Here is a 27,693-nt window from a genome sequence, read left to right as displayed (position 1 = left end):
GAAGAGAAGTCACCAATACTTGTTCATCTTGCACCCCTGTTCCTCTATGAACTCATTTCAAATGTAATGCAGTTTGAGTGTAACTTCTGTGCCGTTCCCTCTGTTAGACTGCATTCCTCCAGAAGGGAAAGTAGTACAGTAGTTCTGGTGTCTTTCTACATACCTTTAAAAAAGGTAGAACAGCCATATTCTGAGCAGAACCTTAGCAGTACTTGCTGAATACCAGCAGAGAGCTCTTACAGGTGATCACCTTTGCAAACAACTGCAATCAAGTCCTCTGTCTGGGATAGCTGGTGCAGCATCCATTTCACAAACCTAATTTCTCGCGAGACAAACACTAGATACAGACTAGTTTAACACTGGAGACTATTGGCCCTCATGTTGGAGGGCTGAACATCCTCTGGAAAATAACATCTGTAACTCCAGAATTTAGCAGAGTGGCTAAAAAAAAGATCCAGCAGAATTAAAAAAAAAAGGGGGGGGGGGGGCAGAAGAGCTGCAGTAAGTAAATCTGAATAGCTCACTCTAATGCAGAAGGGTCCCTGCAACAACCAAAGGAAACAACAGTATATCTTTACTCTCGTGTGCAGGCTCAGCAGAGCGTGAAGGAGGATGTCTTGCCATCATTTTGCTTTCCTTTATCTAATCACCAAGAAGCACTGGTGAAGACTTACCAGATTGTGCTTACAGGACAACAGCTCTAAGGCACTCTCCCCTCTGTTCACCAGGCAGGAGCAGGACTGCTGGCCTTCTGAGATCAGAAGACATGAGATGCAATAAACCCTAGTACTACTGTAAGCTGTAACGGATCCTTAAATTAAAAAAACAAAACCAAAAAACCCCACCAAAACCACACCCTACCTACCAACTAGCACAAACCTTCAGGCATGCGGAGATCCCTAGGAGGCAGGAAAGACTGCTGAACTTTCTCTAGTGACTATGAGGATATTTGAAACAGAAAAACAGCAATTAATAACTCATTATCTTTGAGATGAGCTGTGCAGCCATCCGTTCCTCAATTCTATCTTTCGTGCAGAGTTATCCTATTCAACAACTGAATCCAAGAGGTTAAGAGGTCTCTCAGGAAGAGGGGAAGGAAGATGGGCTGTAAAGATGTATATGGACATCGTATATCTAAGAACTGCAGTTATTGGCAAAATTCCCTCCTCATCAGAGTGCCTGTCCATTTACATCCCTCCAGGCGCAGGTGACACCTTTCAGCACTCTGCAGCTTCGTGGATAACCTAAAGGAAGACCACAGGGTCACTCAGGTGACATAGGGTCACTCTGATGCTTGAAGTCCAAAGTCTCATTGTGCTTTCATTGCCTGCTGAAACTGTGAATGAAGTCTGAGATGGCAACCAGGCAAACTTCAGGCAGACCCATTTCTTACAGGTGACCTGCTTGAGCCTGCCTACAGTGTTCTCCAAGCTAACAGCAACTCCTCCCTGGCTATCCAAGAGGCCTCCTCAACTCCATGGGTGCAGCACTCAGTGTGCAAGCCTACACGAACACACTGAAGCTCCTTGACATTTTCCCTAGAGACACAAAGCCGCAGAGGGATCTTCTGGTTAGTCTTGTGCAAATAAAAGAACCAGCAGTCATCTGACCTCCAAGCTTTGCTTTTAGTCCTGACAGTACCCACTGAAGAAAAAATACATATTGATTTCCTGATTCCTACCCAAGTTACGTGTTGTTTTCAGGAGAAATGACACAAGCTTGTCAGGAGAAATGACACATCCCCATGATGTCATGGGGAACCCAGAACTGCAAAGGTCTGAATCTCCCTTGCCAGTCAGTCTTTACAAAAACATGAAGCACAAAGCATGTTATCACAGCTGCAAAAGATCACTCTTTTGACTCAAAGGTCAAAAATACCGTATCCCAGTCCCACTGATTCCTAGGATGAGTCTGATCAAGCGCTGGAGAAGCCTCAAAGCACCAGGGAGGCCAAGAAGCCCTACAGCAGCACATGGGTTCCTGCCAGGTTCACCTACAGAAAACCATCAGACAGCTACTTAAAAGTTTTACAAGACAAAAAGGATTTATTGGGAATGAGCCTGCCCCAACAGATAGACTGGGTTGAACATGTCCACTTGGTGAGAGCAACTGCCTTCATATCATGCCCTTATCGCTGTTAACAGCAATGCTCCATGCTACAGAAGATGAGCACGCCATTTCTGTTGTTCATTCCCATTTTGATGCTGGACTCTCCATCATGCCAGCACAGACGGTTTGATTTGTGCAACCAAAGTAAGCCACATCAGGGAGCTTCTGTTAATTTTTCTGCTCGGGTTTTCAGCCACCATTCCTTGGTGTGATTCAGCGGGTAGCTGCAGAAGCAGCTAGATCAGCCCAAGTGAGCGACTGGCACAGAGTCCAGAATCAGCAGCACTTCAACCAAGTACAAAACCATCACCACAGCCTGTCTTACAGCCTTAATGACAGCAGGAGAAACTCCTGTGGTGGAGAGTTGTAGCTCTGGCCTCTCAGAAAGGACAGCTACCACTTCCGAGGTGCGCCAGCATTTCCTACAAAAGCATCTCCTGAACTTCTAAGCTGCATAAAACACAGGGCGCATCGCCAACCTGCAACTTCAACCCTGCTAGATAATAAACCTGGAAGAAAGCAGCCTCGTTCACAATGCCGTAAAGAGCTCTCAAGTGTGCTATGTTTTATTCAGATTCAGGCTCCAAGTCTGGAGGAGGAGGAGGAAGAGGAAAAGCAAGAGATCCTCCTCTGAGTGTCACTTAGGCTAGGTGATTGCATGCAGTGTTAGGCCCTCTGTGATTAAATCCCATCACCACCCCTGCTTGTTATTCACATCAGCACAAGTGCTATTGAGGCCCCGTCTGCACCAGCACGAAGGGAACAAACAGCACGTTGTTCTTCAGTTTGAACAACCAACCCACCTCTTTCACTTACAGCTGAAGAGAGCAGGAACCTGGCATATGCTGGCAGAGAGCTCCCGACACGCACGTCCAAAATAAAACGCTGCCCTCTGTTACCAACGTGAGTCTTCTCGTCTAACTAAACTAAACCTAGGTGGGGGTGGGAGCCAGCACTCTGCAGGCAGAGAAACTTACAGGGCTGATTTTAGATACTAGAGCACAGTCCCTGCATTTTACTCTGCCTGTGATAGGAGTGCACACTGCTGTCAAGCTGTCATCAAAACCTGCATTGCAAACAAGCTAATGAGACATCTGTTTTATGCTGGCTTTTTACTTGTTTTTAGCTTAAAATAGATGGCAAATATGTTTCTGATACTTTTTTTTCTTCTAAGTTTTTTTTTTAAATCAGATTTCGGAAGTCTCCAGATTTCAGCAGTGCATCCTCCCCCAGATACACACTAGTCCCTTCAAGAGCAGGCCATGCAGATACCATTGTTCAAGAAGTTGCAAAGACCACCCCTGACCTGGGCAGGCAGAATTTTTAATATAAAGGAGTTTGTTCTGGATGTTAATTAATTACATGCATCAGGATGAGCTTTTCTTGCCTTGCAGAACCTATGTGGGATGCAAGGCTTGCAACAGCTACTTTCCATGCTATGGACACATCTAGCCATACCACTGCTTGGAATTGTGTACATGTCCCTGTATACATCTCCGCTGTATGTTCGCCAACAGCTGCTGTTTGCAATCCCATTGAAGACACCAGCACCATTAACAAGAAAGTCAGCCTGGACACAGATGGCACGCAGGTATCACAAATATGAACAGAAAAGGCTTTTTTTTCCACAAAAATTACTGAATCTAACATGTATGTATGGTGCTGGAGGCAGGGCACATCTCCCCATCTTCTATCATTTTTTGGAGTAGCTGCATTTTAAAATCCAGATGTCTTTAGTGGTAGACAATGACATGCTGTTAGTTTTTAAAAATAAATTAATTGAAGGTCCCCAAGTATTCTTTGCATTGCATCTTTCATACATTCACGCTAATGTAGCAGTCTTGTCTAATTTAGGAGATTCCTGCATGACTTCAGAAAACAGAAAGCGTGAACACCAAAGGAGCAGGATGAGGACAGCAACTATGAGATGTCACGTGGTGAAACAGCCTAGGACTGCACTGAGGCTCCAATAACGAAAGGCTTGCACAGTCCTGGGCATCGTTCAGCCCATGAGCAGTTGCAAAGAGGTGATCAAAACCAACCAGTTCAAAAGGGCTGGAACAAAAAGTTTCCAATGAAAAGATGTAATGTGCTAAAGTCTGCGCAAGACAGATTCCCAAGCATTCAGCATTAATTTGTTGATGTGGGGAGGAGGAATAAAGGAAGGATGAAAGAGGAAAATACAACAGCCCTTTAATAATCCACAGCATTATAAGTATGTGCAGCCATCTGGTGCTGTGAACTCCTATAACCCAGCTTTTTGAATGGAAATAGCCAGCCGATTTTCCCTGTACAGGCACTGAGTATTCAGCCAGAATCATGCAGTAAAATTACAGCAGCTACAAAAACAATAAACACAAAGCTGTTCTCTACAGCCAGGGATGGCTCTTCTAACTGTAATGCCTAGGGAAAGAATTGGCCTGTTAAATTGGGGTAATACCACGTTTTAGCTCGGATTGCTTCACACCCATCTCTTAAAAATGTGTCAACAAGTTACAGTTAGACATAGGGGACTTTAACCAATACCTTGACTGAGAAATCATATATTGAGAAAGCTCAGAGTCAAGAGACCTGGACTCAGAAGAGTACAGGTAAAAAGATGAGATCACCAAGTACAGACTACTGGAGACTGCCATCAAAAAGCCAGGCAGGGGAAAGAGTCAGAAATTTTCAAAGGTATTGCTATAGCACAAGTTCACAACAGTATTTGCAATAACTAAACTGGGAAATACCTTTCTCAATTTGTTCGTAACATCCGGGTATCCTGACATCTTCAGTGCTTTTATTCTCAAAGGAAAAGTCAAATTTGATCTGAATTATGTCCTCTCATTCTGAATTATTATGTTAAGATAGGTATTGGCTGAGAACTGGAACTGAAGCTAATACATGTTTCTATGTACCAATTCAGAGTAACAGTTTAACTAAGAAATGGTGGTCCCTGATCGGGAGCAAAAATCTTCCCCAGGGAGGAAGAACATCTTTCATCACACTGATTAGTGCAGCAGGGGGATGAACAGATAAGCTTGTAACCTTCTGCATACACGCACACCCCCCCGCATGCTTCAAGCTGTCGATGCACAAACCCTGGGTGCTTACAAGAGAACGAACAAGGGGGAGTAAATCCTAAGACAGTCTGAGTTGCTAGTCCAACCGTGCTCTGCTCCCTGGCTGGCACCAGCTCTCCTCTGCTGCTCAGGACAGCACGGAGGCTCCTTTAACCTCCTCAAGCCCAAGCACCAAGTGCAGCACGCAGATGAGGAGCTGTGCTGAAAACATCAGCAGTGCTCAGGCTCCAGCAGAAGAGCAGCACCTGCCCTGCTGCCCGGCTTGACTTTCCTTTCTTCCTTATAGTCACACTTTCAATTTTAATCAAATCCAACCCAGGCATGGGTTGGAGGAGGTGAAATGCCCCTTCTTCCATCCAAGCATTTCCTAAAAGCCCAGGTTTAGGTATCTAAGTGCTTCCCAAGTTAGGCCAGTATGGCCCAATCTAATGACATTCCTGTTTCTCTCCCAGAAAGCGCTGTTTTGGGTAAGCAAGGTGAATATAAACTACTGCTGCTTTGAAAACTTTAAACTGCATCAGGAGACACTAAGAGTAGGTTTGCTTGGTCTAACACAGTTCAGTCCAGGGTGACTGGTTTATAGTTGTCTTTCCTGGCACTATCTGGGAAGTTTTTGTTAGAATCCAGAGCAGGACAACTGTTCTGGATCCCACTCCACCACGTTTCTCTGTATTATCTTCTCAGCCTCTTTCAGCATTCAAACTATTCAGAGATCCTGCTGAACAACAAAGCATGTCATTGAAGCTGCATCAAACTGCATATACACAAGAAGGAAAAATTAAAGTAGCAAGGACAACCTTAAATCAAACATCCCTAGCTTACTCATACCTAATTCTGCAACTATAATCTTATACTGACATCTTTTTTTTTTCTGTTGTATCCTACACTGTTGTTTCCTACATTGGGGTTTTTGGGTTTTTGTTTTGGTTTGGTCTTTTACAAAAAGAAGATTTAAAATTTTCAGTTTGCTATATGGAATCATACTAACTACTGTCAAGCCTGGCCATGCCCCAGTTCAAGAAGGATGTGGAGAAGATCTGGGTGAGGGCTGCCAAGATGGCCAGGGGTCTGTGGCACATGGCCTACAAGAAGGGGTGGAAGGAGCTGGGCTTGTTCAGTCTGGCAAAGAGAAGTCTAAGGGCAATGTAACAGCAGATTACATTTATTTGAAAGCAGTTATAAGGATTACAGAGCCACACAGCACAGACAAACGATACACGGGGCAACAGGTAGAAGCTGCACCTTGGAAGGTTCATATTAGGAAATACCAGGAAGGGGGGGGGAATAAAATCACTGGAAGGATGGTGCAGCCCTGGAAAAGGTCATCAGGGAAGTGGGGGATCTCCATCCTTGAAGCCTTTCAAGACTCAGGAAGACAAAGTCACAGCCAACCTGATAGATCAGGTATTGGCAACAGTCCCATCTCAAGCTGAATGGGGTTAGAGACCTCCAAAGGTCTCTTGTAACCAAGGTTTCTATGATTCTAGTGCACGTGTCACATACTCTTCTCCTCCCTGTCCCTGGCCAGTACTGGCATCTCCACTCCATGGCAGTAGCACATCCCTCCTTCCTACACACACCACTGCCCAGGCTCCAGCCCACACGCTTAATAGGGTCAAGTGTGCCACAAGTGATTCAGAAATAAACATATGCTGATCAGCTCTCTGGATAAATTTGGACTGATATTTAATTATCTTTCCTGCAGCAAGGATGTGAATTTAATTCTCTCTCCTACTGAGCCACTGACTTTTCCAAAATTCATAGAAACTTCAGGCCTTTGAATTCTCCACATCACTCAAATTGGGCTGAAACTGACCTTAGAAGTTAAGTAGTTAATTGTGGGAGACTGAAAGACAGATAGCACAGTTTGATAAACTTTGCTTCCGTGGGAAATCAGGATAAAAACAGGGCTGCAATGGATGTCCAAGGATCATCTAATCCATCCCACAGTCCCCAAAGGATCCACCACAGATGTATCAATCCTGACAGATTGATTGAACAAGCCTAACTTGTTCTTTGAGACAGCTTCAGCAATCCTCCTGGTAGATTTTTTTTTTTTTTTAGGAGCAGGAGACACTAGTAAAGTGTTGTACAAGGTCTAACGTGAATCTTTCTAAGTGCAATTTAAGGCTCTTGCTTACCATAATATGGAAAAGAGATTATTCCTTTTACTCTTCAGAGCAGCCTTGTGCATATTTGCAAACTGTTATGACACCACCTTCTTTAAGCCAAACAGCCAAAAATGTTTCAGTCTTCTGGAGACTGGTTTTTTGATTCACGATTGTTTTCGTTGATCCTCTGTCAAGTCTCTCCACTTGGCCCATGGTGTTTTTGAAGTCCACTGCCCAGACGTGTCGGAGCTTCAGGTTGGCATGCTGCATCAGCCACTAAATGCAGCAGGATTCCACCACACGCAGCCTCTCTTTCTGTTCATACACCTCAGTATGTTTGTCTTTTTTCACAAGTGTGATATTGCTGGCTCACATAATGGTTTGTGATTCATAGACAGATCCTTTTCTGAGAAACCAATACCTCCTAATCTTCTGTTCTTCACCTATTTTTGTAGGTGAAGAACAGAAGATTAGGAGGTATTCTGTCTATTAACCACCTTACTCTTTATTTTTAAAAATTTTGCAGCTGATATTGAACTGCTCAAATCTGTTAGGGCCATCTGGAATCCTTTGCACTTTGCAGTCCTTCCAATTTGATGTAATCTGCAAATATAATGAACATACCCCTCCTTCCCTCACCTGGGTTAGTCAATAAAGCCCCAAATACCACTGGACCTTTGGCAATTTCTAGAGAACCATGCTCACTACATATTCTACTTTGTCAATGAGCCACCGGGAAGTAAATGCCAATTTTACCACTATAGGCTTGGGGAAATAAGAGATTTGGTCCCCACACTCTCCCTGCTTCACCTGTGGCAGATTTTGAAAGCACCGTACAGCAGAATCTCCCTGCTGGCTTCTGTCCCCAGAAAGACTGGAGAACGTTATCTTCCTAGATTCTAGGCAAAGAAGTTTTGCTCAGCATGAAGGGCAGACAAGGACAAAATGATTTGTAGCAGTAAGTGGAGAAGCATAGTTTTTCCTAGTGCCAAATCCCCTCTCCCACAGTACTTCTTGCCCATTGACACAAAAGATATCAGCTGATGCAGAGGATGTGTGAGGCAACGCTGCTTGCCCAAAGCCAGGGAGAAGAGAAGGCTCCCTGCTGCCAGAAGATGAGGAACGCTTAGAATCCTGCCTCTCCTTTGCCTGCAGACATGGGTAATTCACCATCTCTGTTTGTTAAGTACGGTTATTGCACTTACTCATTGGATTTACCCATATTGACTATTCAGGAGCTCCAGGTGCCTGGCACGCATTCAGCGCACACAGGAGGTTCCCAAAGTAAGGCTGTCAAGTGCTACAGTGCATTTCCAAACAGGGATTTTTCAAAGACCATGGAACGCTTTCGTGAAATAGCTAAAGATACCTCCAAAGCCAGATCCATCCTTGCCAAGCCCCTGTGCCAAACACTGGAGGTATGGGAATTCATAGGAATTTTGGAAGATGAGTATGCCAGGAAATGATTCTACATTCTCACCCAAGAGCTAAGCTAGTTTTCCATAATTTTTCAAAATCAGCCTCTTGAGCAAACAGATAGCTTAAGAATGTCACCAAGAATTCCTGAAGCTTGCAAAGCTAAAAGCAAATGAAAAAGAAGATGGAGGACTAAGTGGAAAGAGATAAGAAACTGTAACTTAGGCATTCCTATCAGCATCTGATATAACAGTATATAAAGTCTTTTGAGTCATCCCAGCCATAATGAGAAACCTTTCTTATGTCTGAGCTTCATAACCATTCTCAAAATGATCAGACTGTGAAAGAATGCCTTAGAAATTATTCTTCAGACAATGGTAGGAAACATGAAAATACTTTCCTTCTCAGACAGGTAAATTTCATACCTTTTGTTAGGTATGAAATCAATCTCTTTGGTTAATCACTCAAAGTGCCTGAAATGCTGGGTGCATTTGATGCGTAAGGTGTATCGTGCTGATGGAAGTTCACAAGCTACAGACATGCAGCCAGGCATACGTCCACACCAGCAGTTAGGTATACACTGCATTAACAGCGGGTATCTCTTAATAGACACTACCAGAACATTCTGCCTCTCCTCAACTTGTCCGCGTGGCTCCCATTTCACCAATCAACACTAATCTGGTGTATTAGTAAAAGCTCAGTTTTCAAGAAAATCCATAAAAGCATCCACTTAAGTAACAAATGTATTGGAAAACATGCCTAGGATTTCTACCTTAGCACTCACTCAGGGCAGCAGGAGGGCAAAGCAGCAGAGTGGTGAGAATGGAGAGAGCAGAAGAGCCAGCCCTGAAGCTCATGCTCCAAAAAAGGGAACTCAGATGCACTGCTGTTGGCTTGAGCCACCCCTTCCAGCTCAAAACAACTAACCCAGTTCCCTTGTGTCTACCAGCCTGAAAGCTTCAATTGCAATCTTGCCAGATTTAGGGATTTCAGGGATTAGGTAAAGAGACTACCAAGAAAAACTCCGGGCTTAGGAAGCACCTTTTTAGCCCTCCAGCTCAGCACCAACAGAAGCTCCCCAAAACAGTTTTTGCAGCTGAAAAGAGATCTTAACTACCCGAAATCAAAATCTTGACTTCCTACCTATGCCACGTATGCTGGTTTACTCCTCCTTTGTCTCACCCCAGGGCAGCAGCACACCGCAACTGCTAGGAAGTCCCAAAGTTTGGTCAGAGAAAATTTGAGACATCTTTCAACAGCAGATTGTTCCAAATATATCAGGTCCAACTGCCTGTCTGCAAGGCAGGGTCAATTACAGGCCACAAAATCATTTGCAACAAGGTGCATGTTCACAGCCCTTCTTTGCAGAACTCAGTTTTGAACTGGAACTATGGCTCGGTGCCAGCCCTTCAAAACCTCAAAGTCTGGTGCTCAGTCCAGGGGCTCAAAGAGGGTCTAGGAAGATGTTGTAGCTTTCTCTGGACTACAACACATTTACAGCACCCACCTGAAACCTCCCTTTAAAAACGTTTTAAAGGTGCCAGTCAGAGCTCTCTGTGCCTCTAGAGTCACACTGCTGTTCTAGTTTTGTACTTCCATACGATCTTCTGGAGCCATACCACCCTCAGGTCTTTGACAGACCAGGTCTAGCAAATCCAGCTGAAGCAGTCTAAGACGTTACCCCCATCCACTCACCCCACGACTGGTTGTGATAAACTCCCACGTGTCACAGCAATGACAGAACCAGACAAGTGCTTGCACCCTGCTCAAGGGTTGCACTCAGCTCAAGCTCTACTCCAGGAGCAGCTGAACTTCAAACACAGCTTTGCCCAGAAGCACAGTCTCCCACCCCATGGCGATCATCTCCAACAAAGGGGAGGAGAGGACAGCTGTTGTATTTAGAACAGGCCAGGTTTGCAGAGATCACCGCTCAAAGCCCGTAAGAGCTGCAGTAAGCAGTTAGTCTTTCTCCCCCCCACGGTCTTGTAGGAAACTCAACTTTTCTACCACATTCACTGGTGGAAATAGAAGGCGGCAGCAAGGTGTTATCAGTCCTCCTGCACCCTCAATACAAGCCCATTTGCAAGCCCAAGTGAAACACTGTGTGCAGATGAGCTAGCATGGTCAAGCATAAACTATCCTCCCAGGGGGTAAGAGTGGCTTCTTGCAGACCACAGCTCTTTCAACTGCAGAATTAACATACATTCTCACTCGCTGAACCTCGGTCCTAAGCGAACAAGCATGTAGCAGCATGCCTTGCCACTCAAAACATACCTCCACTAAGGTATCGGAAAAACACCACATCTGAGCCACAGGTAGAAAGCAAAGGATTAGATCAGCCAAAGGTAAAAGAGGAAACTGCCTAGTCTATTTTTAGGGAACTGTAAAGGAGTCGAAGAACCAACAGTAGTTGATAGTTCAAATCCTTTCTGTTAATAATGTATATTCTGCATAGAGGCAGCTTAATATTCTTTTTCTACCGTACCAATGTCCCTTTATCCCTACATCCCTAACGCTGCAGAAATACTATTCCACCATTAATAGGATTTTATAGGGCCTAGAGATGCAGGAATGAAAATATAATATGTCAAATCTCAGCATTATTGCAAGTCCTTTTCCCTCAGATGCGGCTCCTGCCTTCCTCCATCCTTACAATAATTACGTGCCATACACTGTGCACCACTTTCCCAAACCCAGTCATTCACCCAAAAATCTTAACCAAAACGCTCAGCTGCTGCCCTTCACCCTGCCTTGAACCCACAGGTGCTACTGGTATAGAGAGCAGCCCCAGGGACAAGGGGCTGTGAATGAAGTCTCAAGGAAAAGCCACATTCCTCTTCTCTGTGGAGATTCACTCCCTGCTTTGTTTCTAGGGGCTTCAAGGCTTAGACAGTTTCCACCCTGGGCTCCTCCGCTTGACACACTGGAATAAATCCAAGCATTACAGTGCAAAGAAGCCACTACAGTGAAGCATGTGGTGCCTCCACCTCATTGTTTCAATAGACACTTCCAGCTGCAGAAACCGCAAACCCAAACTAAGGACAAAGCCCAGCAACTCACCTGCCACAAGCCACTGACTCAGAAAATTCGCTGACCTGATGACATGCATGATTCTGTGAAATATAAACTCTTAATGGGGTGTTGCAGACTGTAGCTGCATGGAAATGAAAGATATATGCAGAGAAAGATCACCTGTCTCCTTGCTTAGCCTGCCCTAGGACTTGGAGTTATCTTCACAGCTGAGTTGCAACGTAAACTGAAGTACATAGTAAAAAGGCAAAAGGAATGATTTTGAGAAAGGTCCTTGCGACACACCAATTCCATCGGAGGAAACAACCTTCAAAAAAACTCAAGAAGCAGCCAAAGTGAAGGGGAATTGATTTTTAAATGCATACATTGGTTTCAAAGCCCTTTTACTGGAAAAGGTGTTTCTTTACCTGTAAATAAAGCGTTTTCCAACATAGCACACTGAAGTTTTGCAGGAGTGTGGTCACTGATACATGCAGGAGGTTGGAGGATTTTCCAGCTTTTAACTGAGTTTATCATGTTTCAGAGAGCCTAAGATGTCCGCTCCTGCAGCAGGAGAGATCTGGACAAACACTTCGGCTCTCAGATACATATGGAGCAACACAAATCCACCTATATTCACACCCACTAAGCCAGTGCACTAAAAGAAAGAGCAGAAGCTAAGAGAAGTCCATTTATACGGCTGGCCTTGGTGTTTTGTGCCAGGCTAAGAGAGGCACACTTTCATCCAGTTCAAGTGTTTCAGGTCTTCAAAGCAGAGCATAGTGCCCTTTTCAACAGAGAGCCACCTGACTGCATCTCACAAACACTCTAGTTGCTCTACTTAAAAATCACCACATTCTTACAGCCGTATGAAATGCAAAAGTACATTCCTCTGTAAATTGATATTTTTTTTTTCTTTTTCCAGGCAAAGGGCTCAGCAATTTATATAAAAACCAATTCTTCCTTACATGGAAAAAAAATCTCTAATTTTTAGAAAAAAAAAAGCATGCATTTCTCTAATGGCAGGACTATTATAAAACATTTCTACTGTCTAATATGGCTCACAGGAAAAAAACATACCAGCTGCTATAAGAAAAAAAAATTCTTTCTTCCTCCAAGAAGGCTAAAACATGGGCCCAGGCTTGTATGATCATGCAAATGAGTACTGCAAATAGGGTTTAAAACCTTGCCTTCAACTGTCCTGTGCCTGTTTTCCTTGTTATTTCCTTTTAACAGCTTGGGACACTCAAACTCTAGGGAGAAGACTGAAAATTGGCCACCCTGCTGGTTTGAAATCTATTCTTTCTTCTGGCAGGAAGATCAGAGGCCAAGGTGATGACCGTGTCTTGCAAAAGCCTCTAATGGGTCTAAAGACTGACTGGCATAGCCAGGGAGGGCAACACCATCGGCCAGTGCGAGCGGCCAGGGTCCTCACAAGCAAGGGGTCCCACTGCATCCGGACCCTCCCAGGCACTGAGCCAACAGAGAACTTCCAGAAGAATAAGGTGGCTTTGCAAAGAGCATCTCTTAGAGCAAAGGGCAGCAAAGGATCCCATGCAAAGGTAAATCTTCAATAAATGGGAGACAGACACTAGCTTTCCTGGCCTCTTGTGGATACACAACTTTATCTCCTGTATTAAAAAAAAAAAGGACCAATGGGAACATTAGAGGGCAGTGGTGCTTCTCTGTTCCTGGCAATTTTTTTAATCTGCTTTGAATGTTTTCCAGAAGACGTACTCTAGTCCAAATTCAGGAAAGCCAGGCTGCCTTACTGCCCATCTTAAACAGGAGATGTACTAGGAGGAAATCACCAGAGTTTTCCCCCTTTCAAGGCAGTTGCTATGCTATAACAAATTTAATTAGCATATAACATATTACACAAAGCTTTATGATATATAACAAAGATATAGCTATGAACTGCAGGAAAAAACCTGGACAAATTTCTGGGGCAAACAAAGCATAAAATAGAAAATAAAGCTAATACATTATGAAACACTTGATTTTTTCTAAATTGGTATTTTTTTCTAAAGTGGTTATACTTTTTGTCATCAAAACAAGAAAACACAGATTTTTTTTTTTTTTTTTTAAATTACACAGGCATACATATGTAATTAATTCTAAGTGACCTGAAGTGCAAACACACAGGAGCCGTTCCAGGACTGGCAGCCAGACAGTCAAGGATCACACCTGCTGCCGCATCAATGCAAAATTTACTGTTCTTTAAAAAGCCACATCCAAAATTTGAGAATGTTTGTCTTATACTGACTGAACTCTCCGGCAAAGCGATACGGACTGTGGAGAGATGTTTTCCATTACACGCAAGTATAATTTTTTTCTTCTCCTACAGGAAATCAGTTTCTACACTAAAATACAAGTATGGAAAATAGAAAGTTGGGTTGTTGTTTTTTTTTCCTGTGGATCTCTGCCACTACACATTTCCATGTGCAACTTTCAGGGGAAGGAGGTTACCAAGAATAATTGCTGTTTATTTTTATTGCTTGTGCCTTTTTTAGAACAAGTTTGTAATTTGGTAGAAAATCCAACCACAGTCCTCATAACACAATCACTGATCAGTCCCTTTGGAGAGGGATAGGTGATTCGGTAAACAGTTCCCAACTGAGTCAGAAGAAGCCTATATTCAAGCTCTACCCCATTCCCTCTCAGAAAGTTGAATAAATGCAGGAAATTAATATTAAAAGTTGACAAGACTGTCATCTGTCTCCTCCATTACATGTCACGAGGGATTTGAAGGGCTACAAGTCCTCCACAGTCTTTTAACCAGCCTCCACAATGAGGACAATTACAAGAATACTTTGGAAACGCTCTGCAGACCTACCAATGTACTTGGGTAAGAACTCACCCTGTAAGCATGCATCAGTTGGTTTGAAATTGCTTTTCATATTTTTATCTTGCTCTCTGTCAGGTAGCAACTGACACACAGGTAGCACAGGCACACAGTTTGTTTGCTAATGCCAGCACTCTTCATTCTTCCTGCTTCTGTTATCACCTGCAGGCAGGGAAAACTGTTTGGAGAAAGTGTTTTGTTTCTTTACTTACATGGACCGAGTCAGTTATTACGGGAACACCATTCACGCTACTGCACTCATCTTCTACTAGGGTAACTTGTTTTTCATGTAATTAAGTGCATTCTTCCAGCCTGAATCTATCCACAGCAGTATTTGCAGAGTTTACTCAATATCTGCATTTAACTCAGCACTTTCAACTCCAAGTTAGGGCAGAGAATCATTAAGATGCTGAATGCTCAAGAAGAGAAAAAAGAAATGCTATGCACATACAATCCGCATGTTAAGCTTCTCCTTTGGTTCTGCTCTGAAGCCATTTGAGCTGCAAATCTCTCTTCACCATTAACATTTTTAGTACTTGCTTCTTGGTTGCTTTTGACCAAGATTTGGAGGAGTTGTTGATATGCAGGAGGGCAGGACTGCCATCCAGAAGAACCTCAGCTAGCTGAGAAACGGGATCTAAGTACATTTGCCAGTACCGTCAGGGCAGTCACCAAGAGGATGACACCACACTAGATGTGTTGGAGATGCTCAGTGAAAAGGCAAGTGGTGACTGTCAGGCTGCAACCAGGTAAATTCTGTCTGGATGTAAAGAAAAAACATGGTTCCCGTGAGACTGGGGCAGCCCCAGGACAGGGCCCAGAGAGGCGGTGACATCTCCATCCTTGTAAGCTTTCAAGGCTTGAGTGAACAATGTGCTAAGCAACCTCATCTAGTTTTAAATTTAGCCCTGCTCTGAATAGGGTTTTGGACCAGAGTCTTCCTGAGGTCACTTTGTGCCTAAATCTTCCTATAATTTTAAGTTCAGTGGTATGCACTGCAAGACTACTGCAGAAAACCAGACCAACTGTTGATGTTGTTTTGACTGGAACTTGCCAGTTTGTGCAAATAAAAAGCAGAACCAATTCATTAATGCCATTAATTTCTTTATAAAGTTATCACAAATAATGGCATCTAGATTTAGAAATAGCTGCTCTTTATTTGACTTAACGTAACTTCAAAAGGTGCCATCAATACAAAAATGCTATAAAATTGTTACTTGCATTACTTTTATGTGCATCTTAGTTATTTTTCCATATTACAACCACCTGAACCCCATGTATATGAACAAGTCTCCAGTCATGTTGGTTATCCTAGGAAGCTGCCATCCATTGCAGGGACAGACTAACATACCACAGCACTCCCTTTCAGCATTACAATCTCCTAACAGGCAGCCACAGACCAGGTGAAACAAGATTGCAAAGGAGCCTAGGTAGAAAGTGTAAGTAACCCAAATAAAACCACGGAGAAGAAATCTGGGTGGATGTGGACAAGGAAACAAGCTATACAAAAAATGTGCAGCAGAGATCTGCATGTGTGAGAACAGAGCAAGAATGTAGTTGTCAAGTCAGGAGAAAGGGATGCTGCAAAGGTTCAGACTTAAAATGAGAGTCTGGCTGAAGGGTTTGCTGTTTATATAGAGAGAAAAGGCCAGTTTTTAAATGAAGAATGAGCAAGCCTTAAAAATTAGACTTTGGTGAAGACCCACAAGAATCCTCAGGGTTTGAAGGGGACATGTTTCTTAACATGCCTTCACATGAAAGGCACTCACGTTTCTGAAACTACTGAAGGGTTTATATTCCACATGAAGTCAGTGGGGAAAGGCATCACACACTCATGGGATCAGAAAGAACCACTTAAACACTTACACATGGGGCTTTAGCAGCCATCCCAAAAATTGCTGTCACCCTTGCACATCTGACAGTAGAAGCAACAGGGAAGACAGCATCTTGGGATGCTGTTGGGAGTGCAAAGAAAGTAAGCAAGCAGAACTCTAAACAGCAACACTAACTAGCAAGGGGAGCTGTCAAAGAATGAAGCCATCATAGTAAGAGCACCAGGGAGCAAGCCAGCCAGGCAGGATGACTAGATAGGTTCTGCGTTCACACTTCAAATTTGAATGAGTCACCAAACAGAGAAGGGCAGAGTCACAAGCAGAATGCAATTCACACCATATTTTCCTTTATAGATGTATAATGTCAAGACAGACTCATTTCTCCCAAGGAAAAAGAACACATTTCTGCAGGAGAAGGGGAATTTAAAACTAATTTTATCATCTGCAAAACACACTTTTTATTACTACTTAGTCTGTATACGTTGCCTACTTTTTCACCCGCCTACAGGGGAACTCCAGCACCGGGTCATAATTAAAGAGTTCAAGAACATTTCCATTTAACAGGAAATGTTTACCCTCCTCACTTTTCACATGTCTAGCTTTTCCAAAGGAGTATTATACAGCAAGTAAAATTAGCCCGTGGGAGTTGATAAGCCTTGTGATTGATTTCTGATTCTCAAACTCAGTTGAAACAATGCTGCCTCCAAACCACAAGCTAAAACCACACGAGACGTGCGGTACCTGCTCCATCAATGTCCAATGGGACTGCTGAACACCCCCAGCACATAGGCAAGTGCCCCAAATGCTGCACGCACAGCCTCGGAGCACTATCTGCTCTGCAGGCTGCCTATTACTCAGCTCAATAATGCTTGGGAGTGGATGAAGCCCCCAACTGAGGGATGAAATGAGAGAAGGAAACAGGAGCACCTCTAACAGGACTGAAGGTTACTGAATCAAAGATCTAGCCAGTCCAGTATGGTGTCTCCAACATCAGCTGACAGCAGATACAGAGGGAGAGCCCAAGGAAACAGTCCCTATGTTGCAATTAACACCACCCCCATACTCTCAAGCCTCAAAAATGTGTGGCTTAGGGACCTCTTTATCCATACTTAGGACTTTTTAATATAATTCTCTCCATTGATTTATCTTCCATGAATTCATCCAGTTACTCTTTTAACTCAGGCAAACTTCTAAGGTCCACAGCAGCCTGCATCCAGGAGGTCCACAGCCCTCATTTTCACCATCTGAAGAACTCCGTATCATCAGCGACTGCACAGTTTCATTAGTGAACTTTGTCTGATCACTTTTGGGCAGAAGGGAACAGATCCTCCATACTTCACTGTTTTTTCCTTCCCCATGGAACTGACCACATATTTCAACTTTGTGCTTATCTTCAGCAAATTGCTGATCCATGCAAAGGCCACTATTGCATTACAGCTGCAAAGTTCCTTCAAGAGCTTTTGGTGAGGAACTTTATTTAACACCACTGAAAATCTAAGCAACCCACACAAAACCAGATTGTCTCACTGCATGGCTGCTAAGTCCCTTGCAGAGCTCCTACAGACTTGCAATGCCCAGCTTCCTTCATATATCAAATACGTCTCTCCTTACGTCACATTTATCAATGTATCCACCAGCACCATTATTTAGAACAAGCTTTTTGATTTTAAACTGATTAAGAGATGTTCCCACACTGGCACCTATCAACCTCACCCACAGTGAACATACCACAAAAAGCTGACTCTGTTTTATGAATAGAAAAACAGACCACAAAGGGGAACGATTTGCCCAGATCAGATATCAAAACCAGAACAATGCCTAGCTCAGTTTCTCAATTTATCCACAACTTACATTACCTTCCACTTCTTCCAGCAAGTTTCCCAGGTGTGTAAAGCAACATAAAAGTATCAGTATTCAAGAGAAGGACAAACTTTGAAACAGAACCAGAGCAAGCCTGTCTTAGCAGGATAGCGATGGTCTGATGTTCATTTCTGCACTTTCAAATTCAAAGGAAACTGTGAATGGAATTCCAGCTGTATTCCTCGGACAACTTTTTAAGCTACAAAGAGATCCCCGGAAATCAGTTTTATCCCCAAGATTTCAATTAAAATATTGCCAAATTTTCTTTTTAGCGAGTTCTAACAAAACAAGTGAAAGACAATGACTTTGTAGCAGTCTACATCAAATGCAGTCTGAACAGCCTGCATAACCCTTACTCAGAGATGCTCAGAAAAAGCATGCCAAGTTACAAAGCCAGCTTTTCTCCACTCCTCACCCTACCCATTACTCCAAGCAGTTCAGAAAGTACAGAAGGAGATACAAGAGATAATCAGAGCAGTGATGTCAGCAGTACCTGAATAAGCTATTATGGGAGACTTCTCCTATTGATCTGCTAATAGCCTCTTCAAACAGACCTCACACTCCAGGAACAGGAGAGCAGTGGTAAGAGGGTCCCAGTCAGAAAGCAATTACATTAGCTGGACGTGAGCTCACTTGTTTTTCAAAAAGATGGAGCTACTTCTCAGGTCAGCGTGCATCTTGACTTTTATTCCTCTCTCAATATGGCTTTGTCCTCTCTGACCAGGTTTTGAGGCCAGACCTTTCAAAAAGTGGCACTCAGCAACAATTTTCAGCAAACTCATGGTACTGCTGCTGCGTGATATGGTATGGCAATATAGTTCGGAAGATGGCTCCCTCCTTCCTTGCTGAAACCTGTCTCAGTTGTGCAGCTCAAGCCGTCAGCTCTGGACACTTTACTTTGAAGGCTTCTTTTAACATTTCCTCTTCCATTTCACATCTTCTAAGTTAACATTACGGAAGAGAAAAGCAGTTGTTCCCATGAAATCTCTGCTTCTGCATCTATCCAAGACAGACATTCCTGCAACGCAGTCAAGTACTCTGCTCATTCTTGTTCCATATAAACCAGGACTTACAGCTCCTGTCATTTCCATTAGTCTGACAAACTTAAAAGCCTCATTTCTGACATCTTCCCACTTCTTCCAGTGTAACACAAAAAAAAAAGAAGAGCAATTTTCTGTGAACACCAGAAATTTGGAAGCATTTATAAGTCTAGAAGATAGCTTTAAGAAAGCTGGCAAGGTTGTGGGAAACAAGCCAGACACCTCTAAATCTCTGGCTCACTTTGTTTCCACCTAGAATTTATTCACAAAGTGGGCAGCCTGTTACTGCATCTCCTGTCAAGACCTGGCTACAGTCAAACATGCCTGCAATTTAGGGGCATAGGCTTAATTACACTGGTAAATTAAAGCATTCATTTTCCCTGGCTCTGGAAGAACAGAAAGCATCTGGGCAAAAGATACAGGGTACTGGCTGGCACATTTGCTTTCCAAGCAGTAAAACATCTACAGCTTTCCAAAGCAACCACTCATGTCACACATAGTATCCATAACAGCCTTCTAAAGTATGTCATTTGTGGTGGGACAACAAGTAAAATGCTTCAGGCTTGTGCACTGGCACTTTCAAAATATATACAGTCTAATGCTTTCTCTGTAACACATGTACTACCTTTGTGTACACAACCTACAAGAATCCAGTGGCTCTAGTTGCAATGAAGTCACAAAATTTCTCAAAATAATTCAGTTCTGACACAAGGACCAGAGAACATCAAATTAAATTAACCCAGGGAACACTCAAAATAGTTGCTCTCTATTCACTCTCCCTATTCTGCCTATGGCTGTACTGAGTTCAGTCAGAGGCCCCCCGTCAAACATTTACTTTTTTGAAGGAAGGGCCCTAGTCTGTTCACTCGTTCTTCAAATGGAAGCGAGCCCATACCTTTGATTATTCATGCTGCCCTTCTTCATATGCTTTTTAATTCTGTATTTTTTTTCAGGGGGAAACAGAATTGCACTCAACATTCAAGTGCAGGTGGATGATGGGTATGGCACAGCAAGGACACCTGCAATAGTAATGGTAATTCCTAATATCAATTGGCTTTTGATCACAAGTATCAAGATGATGTTTAGAAGTGTTTAACCTCAGATTGTTTCTTCTGATGGGCAAGAAGCACCTCCAGGGCCCACCATCATTTACAGAAAATTCAAACTGCACGTCCTCCCATGGGACCAGTTCAAGTTCGTCCACACCGAACATCAGCCAATTTATCATGCGGTCTCTCACTACTTCCTGGATCATGCCTCACCTTTGTTTTTAACAGCTCAGTATCATTAGCAACATGTATCAGGTGTCAAACCTGTATCCCACCACTTGCTTCCAAGACTCCAGAATTACCACATTGCACAGTAACGGGCAGAACCTGTCCTGAATAGCATGCTAAACTTAAAAACATCTGCAAAAAGGTAAAAATAGCAAGTGACAAAATTGAATGACTGTCACAAAATTCAATGTCACTAAACACAAGCTCATACACTGAGGGGTGGAGACATTAGAGGGAATGCACCAAATTATGTAGACACCATGACATCCCCAGATCAGCTATTAACACTCAGGAAACCTCTTGGAGTCATGGTGGACCACTCTCTACATCAGCCAAATGCTCAGAGGTGTCAAAGAAACAAATACAGTACCAGAAACCCTATGGGAAGAAGTAGTGAATACACAGAGAGACCTTTCTATGTCATGACACAAAGCCACAGTGCTCATGTATCACCCCATCTCAAAGATTACAAGTAGCCTAGAGAAGGGTAACAGCAAAAATCAGATCTATGGAATATATTCTATAGGAGGCACCGAACACAGTTGGCTCTTCAGCCTCAAAAAAAGGAGTATAAAGATAACTGACAGGTGGACATGGAAAAGTTACTCACTAGTTTCTCAAGTAAAGGGGATTAAGGAGATGTACATAGAAAAATACCAGTGAAATGAGCAGAGGCAAATAAAAACTAAGAGAAGGGAACAGCTTTTCCACGTATTTTTTAAATAAACTATGGAACTCATTATCACAACATGTTAGAGAGATTAAGAATAAAATCAGGTCCCCAACAGGAAGAAGCAAATTCAGAGTCAACAGTCTCACTGACCTTCTGGCACTTCAAGGCATGGGGCCGACACAGAGCTAGGGAATAAAAAAAACCAAACCACACAACCCCCCCAGAAAAGGGAGAACTTTCACCAAAACCACACCACCACCACACTGCTTCTTCAAAATAAAAAGAACTGGAAGGAGAGAAGAAAAATGAATGTCCAAGACGAACACAATGGCGTGAGCTAAAAAGGACCGAACCTGAGTTTGATCGAGGAATCTAGAAAGCTCTAAAATCTGCTGTCTAGAGGCCAACATCCAGGCTGAGCCAAACCAGCACCTACCAACTGCTTGAATGGGAAACTACGAGGAGGTGCGTGCACTTGAAATGAGTTCTGCTACACAACAAATGTCAGAGTGAACTGGCCCTTTCCCATGAGAAAAATCATTTAACATATCTACTACCACCAGTTATAAGGTAAACTAGGTAACTAGGACTTTGCCTTTCAGTGTGACCCTGCATATGTTACATGCTGCTGGTAATTAATCTCCTTCTGCATTAGGATAACCTGATTGCATTCTTAAAACTATGCAACTGGTTAACAAATCATATTAAAGCGGCAAATTAACAAAAGAAGCAAAGGCTGCCAAAGTCAGCTGAAGCTTGGAGTTCAAGGAAGCAGTTGACAGAATACTTTTGGCAAAAACCTAATCAAGTACTGCAGTTTCTAAAGGAAGTAACACACTTGGTCCAGAAAGTGCCAAATTTAGGGGTTTATGACTCCTCGCTTTTGTCTCTCCTCTGCATACCACGGAATGAGGAGCGCTCATGGGAAGAATTAACAAGATTTACAAAGGTGTCAAATCTGGGCTCTCCTCAGTGGCTCTTATGCAAACGCCAATATTCCTCAGCTTCATCTAACTTGGATATTCCAACTATTAACACAAGCTGGCCTGACAGCTTTAAATATAAAAGACTTACTGACACCTCTGAAAACCCTTCAGAGAGTGATTCTTTTTTTTTTTTTAAACACAATCCTAAAGCAGCTTAATATGCTTAAAAACTTAACATGTTAAGCTCTTTCCATCCATCATTAAAATGCCAACATACCTGTCACACCTAAAAATATAAGAACAATCATTAATTTATTCTGTTTTTTTGACAGTTATTTTACTGTCATTTCAGAATCATAAACTTAGCCACTCATTAACACTTTCCCAGTGGGCTTCATCTCACGAAGTCATGACATTTAGGAATCTAAACACTCTCTTACAAAAGAGAGGAAGACATTATAAAGGCTTCAATTTTTTAAATATTTCCAGTGAGGGATATAGGTAGAAATGCAACTTGTAAATTTGGAGACCCTCACTTTCTGTAAGTGTGATTCTTAGTGAGGTTATGCCTACTCTTGGCAATTGTGCTGGTAGAGGAGCTGCCTGGTCATCGAGATCTCCCACCTTGACCAGGAGCAAGTTAGCAGGAGCTGGGTCAGCCTGGCACCCGGCCATTCTACAGAATGATCGGACTCTGGGAGGGTAGGGCTACCCATCTTCTGCCTAAAATCTATCCCTCAAGGTGGTTCTTTCCATAGTTATCCAAGAAAACTATCTTTAAACCTTGAATTTTGTCACATACTAGGCTCAAGAGACAATGCAGATCAATTTCAGAAATGCTCATGTCTCCAGTTCTAAGCGTGTCCCTTTGTCTGCCATAACCTTACCTTTCAGCAAAGGTATTTTTCAGACTACACTTGGATTTGTATCAGAAATCAGACTAGGTACGTACACACTACATTTCAAACTCTCACCCTGGCATGAATTTCAACAGTGAAGCGTCAAACAGCAGCTTACCATGGCTGAGGTCTCCCCAGGTAGAAACCCACAAGCATCCCAGTTCTGTTCTACAGGAAGAGATCTCTTCTTTCTTTACATACACACTTTTTAAAGGAGCTCACTATGCTGCACTGAAAACAGTTTTGGAAAGCAGACAGTAAACAGGAAAGGATTTTCAAAGCCAGAATCACAGATTTTTTTAACCCTGGTAATGTTACCACCCTGCACAGGACAGCCAGCTTCTGGTCATCACAAAGACCCACCTACGGAGAGCTTCTTGTTTGACTTCCCCTCACCACACTTACCTCGCCTGAATAACTGTATTTTCCTTTCAGGATCTGCCGATATAAGCGGGTGCGGTTGTCATCTTCAAAGGGCATAGTGCCACTCAGGAGAATGTATGAGATAACACCCAGCGCCCACATGTCCACAGAGTTTGTGTACGGCTTCCTGACCAGAATCTCGGGAGCAATGTACTCTGGGGTCCCACACGTGGTTTTCATCAGGCAGTCATCTCCCTTCTTCCGAGCACTTGCCAGCCCAAAGTCTGTAATCATGATTTTGGAATCTGTTCCCGGATGGTAGTACAGCAGATTCTCTGGTTTTAAGTCCCGGTGTGTGATACCCAGTGTATGTAAGTACTTCACACCATCTAATACCATCTGCAGCACACGTGTAGCATCCCTCTCGGTGAAGGAACCTTTAGCGATGATTCGATCAAACAGTTCTCCTCCCGTTGCCAATTCCATCACCATGTACACACGGTCCTGGGTCTCAAACACCTCAATAAGCTGGATGATGTTGGTGTGCCGAACCCGCCGTAGCACACTAAGCTCCGACTCGCACACTTCCCTCCCCTCCCGGTATTTGGTCTCTATCATCTTGATTGCGTAGGGCTGCTTGGTAGCCTTGTGTTCCACCCGTACGACGCGGCTAAAACTCCCTCTCCCAATCAGGGCTTTAATGTCATACTTGGCTGTCACTCTGGGGTCAAATTTGGCACGGTATTTAGCCACTTTGTTCTTGCGGGGTTCAGGCTGATCCACGTGGGCAGGCAGGTGGTTCCCAGGATATGCATTAGCATGATGGGGAGGTAAGGGAGAGCCAGCTTTGATGACAGTCCCACAGTCATCTTTGATGAAATGCTTGTATATGTCATTATGGCCTGTGTAAGGTTCAACTTTTTTAACCAGGTCTAGCTGCACATCTTTGGGAGGCTCGGGAAGCACTTTGCTTGTCCCACAGCCCATCACTGAATGGTGTTAATTCCCTATCAAGGCATTTTCCCAGGGCAGCATCAGCAGCAACCACATCCGGGGCAATTCCCAAATTTGAACCTTAGGAAAAAAATGAGAAGAAACAGATAAACAGGAATCAAGGTAGTAAAGTTTCAAACAGGGAAAAAAAATGCAAGTGGTTCATGTCTTCATGGAGCCATGCTACCGCAAACTAAGAGTTTGGGATTTTCACTGTACTATACTACAGAGCACGTGCAGCGCTTTGCTGCTTTCATCAACAAGCTAGTGAAGATAGTGCCTACAAAAAAACAGTCATAGTCAGAACAGATGTTTGTGAAGACTACACAGTACCTCTTTTTATCAAGCAATTTAATGCTCCCAGCTGAGCACTGAATCAGAGAGTCACAAAACAGTTGAGGTTGGAAGAGACCTCTGGAGCTCTTCTTGTCCAGCCCCAATTGCTTAATAAAAATAAAATTAAGGAAAGAGTCAAGCATTTTCCTTAGTTTTGTTTAATCTGCTCAACTTTGTTAAGACAGCAGCCACTCCGAATCTTATAGTTTTGAAATTTCTCACTAGAAACTCCACAAAGTATCTCAGCAAGTTGTTCACTTAACAAATCTTCCTAAGATTTTCTTTATATTTAACTGGTAGTGGTGTCTTAAACATCTCACTACTTTGCTCCTGAGGATCAATGAAACTGTGCAGGAGGCAGGGATTATGGAGACAGAGGCACGCTGTTTTTAAGATGCACTTTCACAATTAACTCACTGCATTCCCTACAAAAAGGCAGCCCTTACTGAACCAGAGCAGCTTTTAGCTGGCAATTACCTCACCCTCCAAACCCTAAGAAATCAAGGTGGGCTTTGCCATTTTTCAATGTCCTGACTCAGCTTTGCTTTCTTTTGCATCTTCAGGTACCAAGTGGCAGTTCTGTTTTTCCATATGGAGCTGGGTATAGGAAGTGGAATTTCTACCAGCTGCTCCAGACTACAGCAAAATGAGGTCTCGCTTGTCACACTGTATTCCAGCAGAACCAAATTAGCTGCACTTCAGCAAGTCTTTAGGTGCTGATTAAAACAATACAACTGGCTAGGAGATGGAGAAATGTCTGTACGCGTTCTGGCAGTTAGCCAAGCAGTTTTAAATTTCTACTCTTTGGCTCAGAGCCCATCAATATGGTGCCTGAGCCTTCACAGAAGGCTACAGAAAAGCCGTTAGCCTTGAAATGTAATCATACACCTTACCATCACCAAGCGTATCTTCACTCATTCACCACCTCTCCACACAACTATTCAGCACAAACAGCAGAAAGGGAACCCCGGTTGCTCTTCCATCAGGAGAATTACATGGAGAAACAATAAATGTTTTAGAGGGATGCCCGGAAAGAAGTTTAGACTCTACATCCAACCTGGAAAGAAAACAAGGCTTTAGTTAAGATCCAATTTTAAAACCAGACATCAACAAAGCAATTTCTCACATAAGACCTCCTGGCAGTACTGCAAGGTCAAGCACACCAACCATGCACAAACATGCCTGTACTAGGGTGCAAGCAGTAGAAATAAAAGACAACTTCATAGAAAGCTTAACTGATGTTTGAATTTCACCAAGGGCTGTCCTGCAATTAGGTGTTCATTCAGATTAAAGTACCATGCAAAAAATAAATAAAATACCATAGCTATTCCTGAATAATGCCTCACACGGACAGTTTTTCCCAGCATTATTGTACCTTAAAGCATACTAGGTTAACAGATAAATTGAATGAGAGCATCCACAAACAAGGTTATTACACAGTAATTCCACAGGTAGAGAAGCACTTGTGTAAAATGTCTCATCCGTAAACAAAATCAATGAGAAGGATCAAACACTGAGCTTGCAAACATCATATATAAATCCACCGCTGCTAATAACATTAACTGAGATCAGGCATCAATGAACAGTATGTCAGCAGCTCGTCCTCGAACACGTAAATGTCTGCAACAGTGACACCTACAGAACCCCAGACCTGCATGCCATGGCCAGCAACAAAATGCTTAATTCCACGTCCGTGCAGATGGAAACACTTCTGTGTAATAATCACCACAAGTTTGGGAAAACGAACTAACGCATTAAAGAAATGAAGCATTACAAGCCACCTCTGAACAGGAAATTACATGCTCGGCAGGTACCAAACTATTTGAGAGAGGACAGTACACCTGAGCTGCGGTTGTAAGTGGCGAGAAGGAACACTGGGTTTATGCTTCAACGTCTACCCACTTCTCTCCTTGGACAACCAGAATGTTGCATCCTGTGACTATGCATGGCAACACCTCTGAATCCTGCTGATTCAGAAGCGTCCTCCACCTCTCTGAAAATATCAGGGCCCGAATGGTTTCATACCTGAGGGTGTCCCCGTGTATAAGGAGTGTCAGCCACCTGACTAACCCACCCAAGGCCTAGCAGGCCTTCCGCCACCAATTAGATATCTCACAACTTGAAGCTATTTAATTTTGATTTTCTATGAGATACCAGTAAGGAAATTTGAAGATACCGGCTCTTAAGTCCATTAAGAAATGCTCACACAGCAACCTTCAAATCACCCCTATGCCAACACAGCATTTCCAAAAGCACCTTACCTTTTGTTTTACTAATAAATCTCAAATGTGCCTCTTATTGCCTGACATGAACCTAGTATTACCAGTCACTTGGCTGGCATTGTAAGCCTTTGGTATGTCTCTGAGGGGAAACCTGGGGCTGGGGCTGCTGCGGCACTCCAGGCAGCCCTGCCAGAGCCGGTGGCAGGCCAGAATTGGTCGAACGAACCGGGATTTCCAAAACTCTGATTGCTTTTCATAACTTAGCCCAAACTAGACCGTTTTCCCCCCCATCCTTTCCAGGGAGGGGACCCAGGGTCGGGCCGGTGCAGGCAGCTCGTCCCGCGGCAGGCTCGGCTCCAGGCCAGGGAAGCACCGCACCCGAGCCAGCCCGGCGAAGGAACGCTCCGGGAGGCGGTCAGGGCTCCCTCTTCGGCCCGCCCGTGCCCGCAGCCCAGCGCCCCGGGCAGCGGCAGAGCTGAGGCGCCGGGGCCCACCGCGCCCGCGCCTCCTGGGCCGCACCGCTGCCGCACCGCGAGGCCGAGCCGTCAGCGCCCCGGGAGAAGGGAGGGACGGCCGGGGCCGCCGCGGACAGGCCAGGCCAGGCCAGGCCAGGCCAGGAGGAGCGGGCGGCCCCGGACGGCGGCTGATCCCGCACTCACCTCGGCCCACTCCGGCCCGCGGCCCGGCACCGCCTCCTGACGTCATCCCCGAGCGCCG

The 27,693-nt window shown here is 43.8% G+C and overlaps 1 protein-coding gene across 2 annotated transcripts in view; it reads right to left on the bottom strand.

Annotated features, from left to right (window-relative positions):
* PSKH1 (protein serine kinase H1) overlaps nt 1–27,693 on the bottom strand; it is a 40,259-nt gene extending 12,566 nt beyond the window's left edge. The window contains exons 1-3 of one of the 2 annotated variants that reach the window (XM_072873250.1): nt 27,636–27,693; nt 25,648–25,811; nt 23,468–24,499 (exon numbers count right to left, since the gene is read on the bottom strand). In XM_072873250.1, the coding sequence (XP_072729351.1) occupies nt 23,468–24,412 (945 nt within the window). In that variant the 5' untranslated portion in view covers nt 24,413–24,499; nt 25,648–25,811; nt 27,636–27,693. Of the gene's footprint in view, nt 1–23,467; nt 24,500–25,647; nt 25,812–27,015; nt 27,609–27,635 lie in introns of those variants that run through there. The other variant, XM_072873251.1, reaches the window with a different exon arrangement.

This window comes from Ciconia boyciana, chromosome 9, assembly GCF_034638445.1.
Source record: "Ciconia boyciana chromosome 9, ASM3463844v1, whole genome shotgun sequence".
NCBI classification, from domain to species: Eukaryota; Metazoa; Chordata; class Aves; order Ciconiiformes; family Ciconiidae; genus Ciconia; species Ciconia boyciana.
This window is presented reverse-complemented; position numbering and strand designations above follow the sequence as displayed.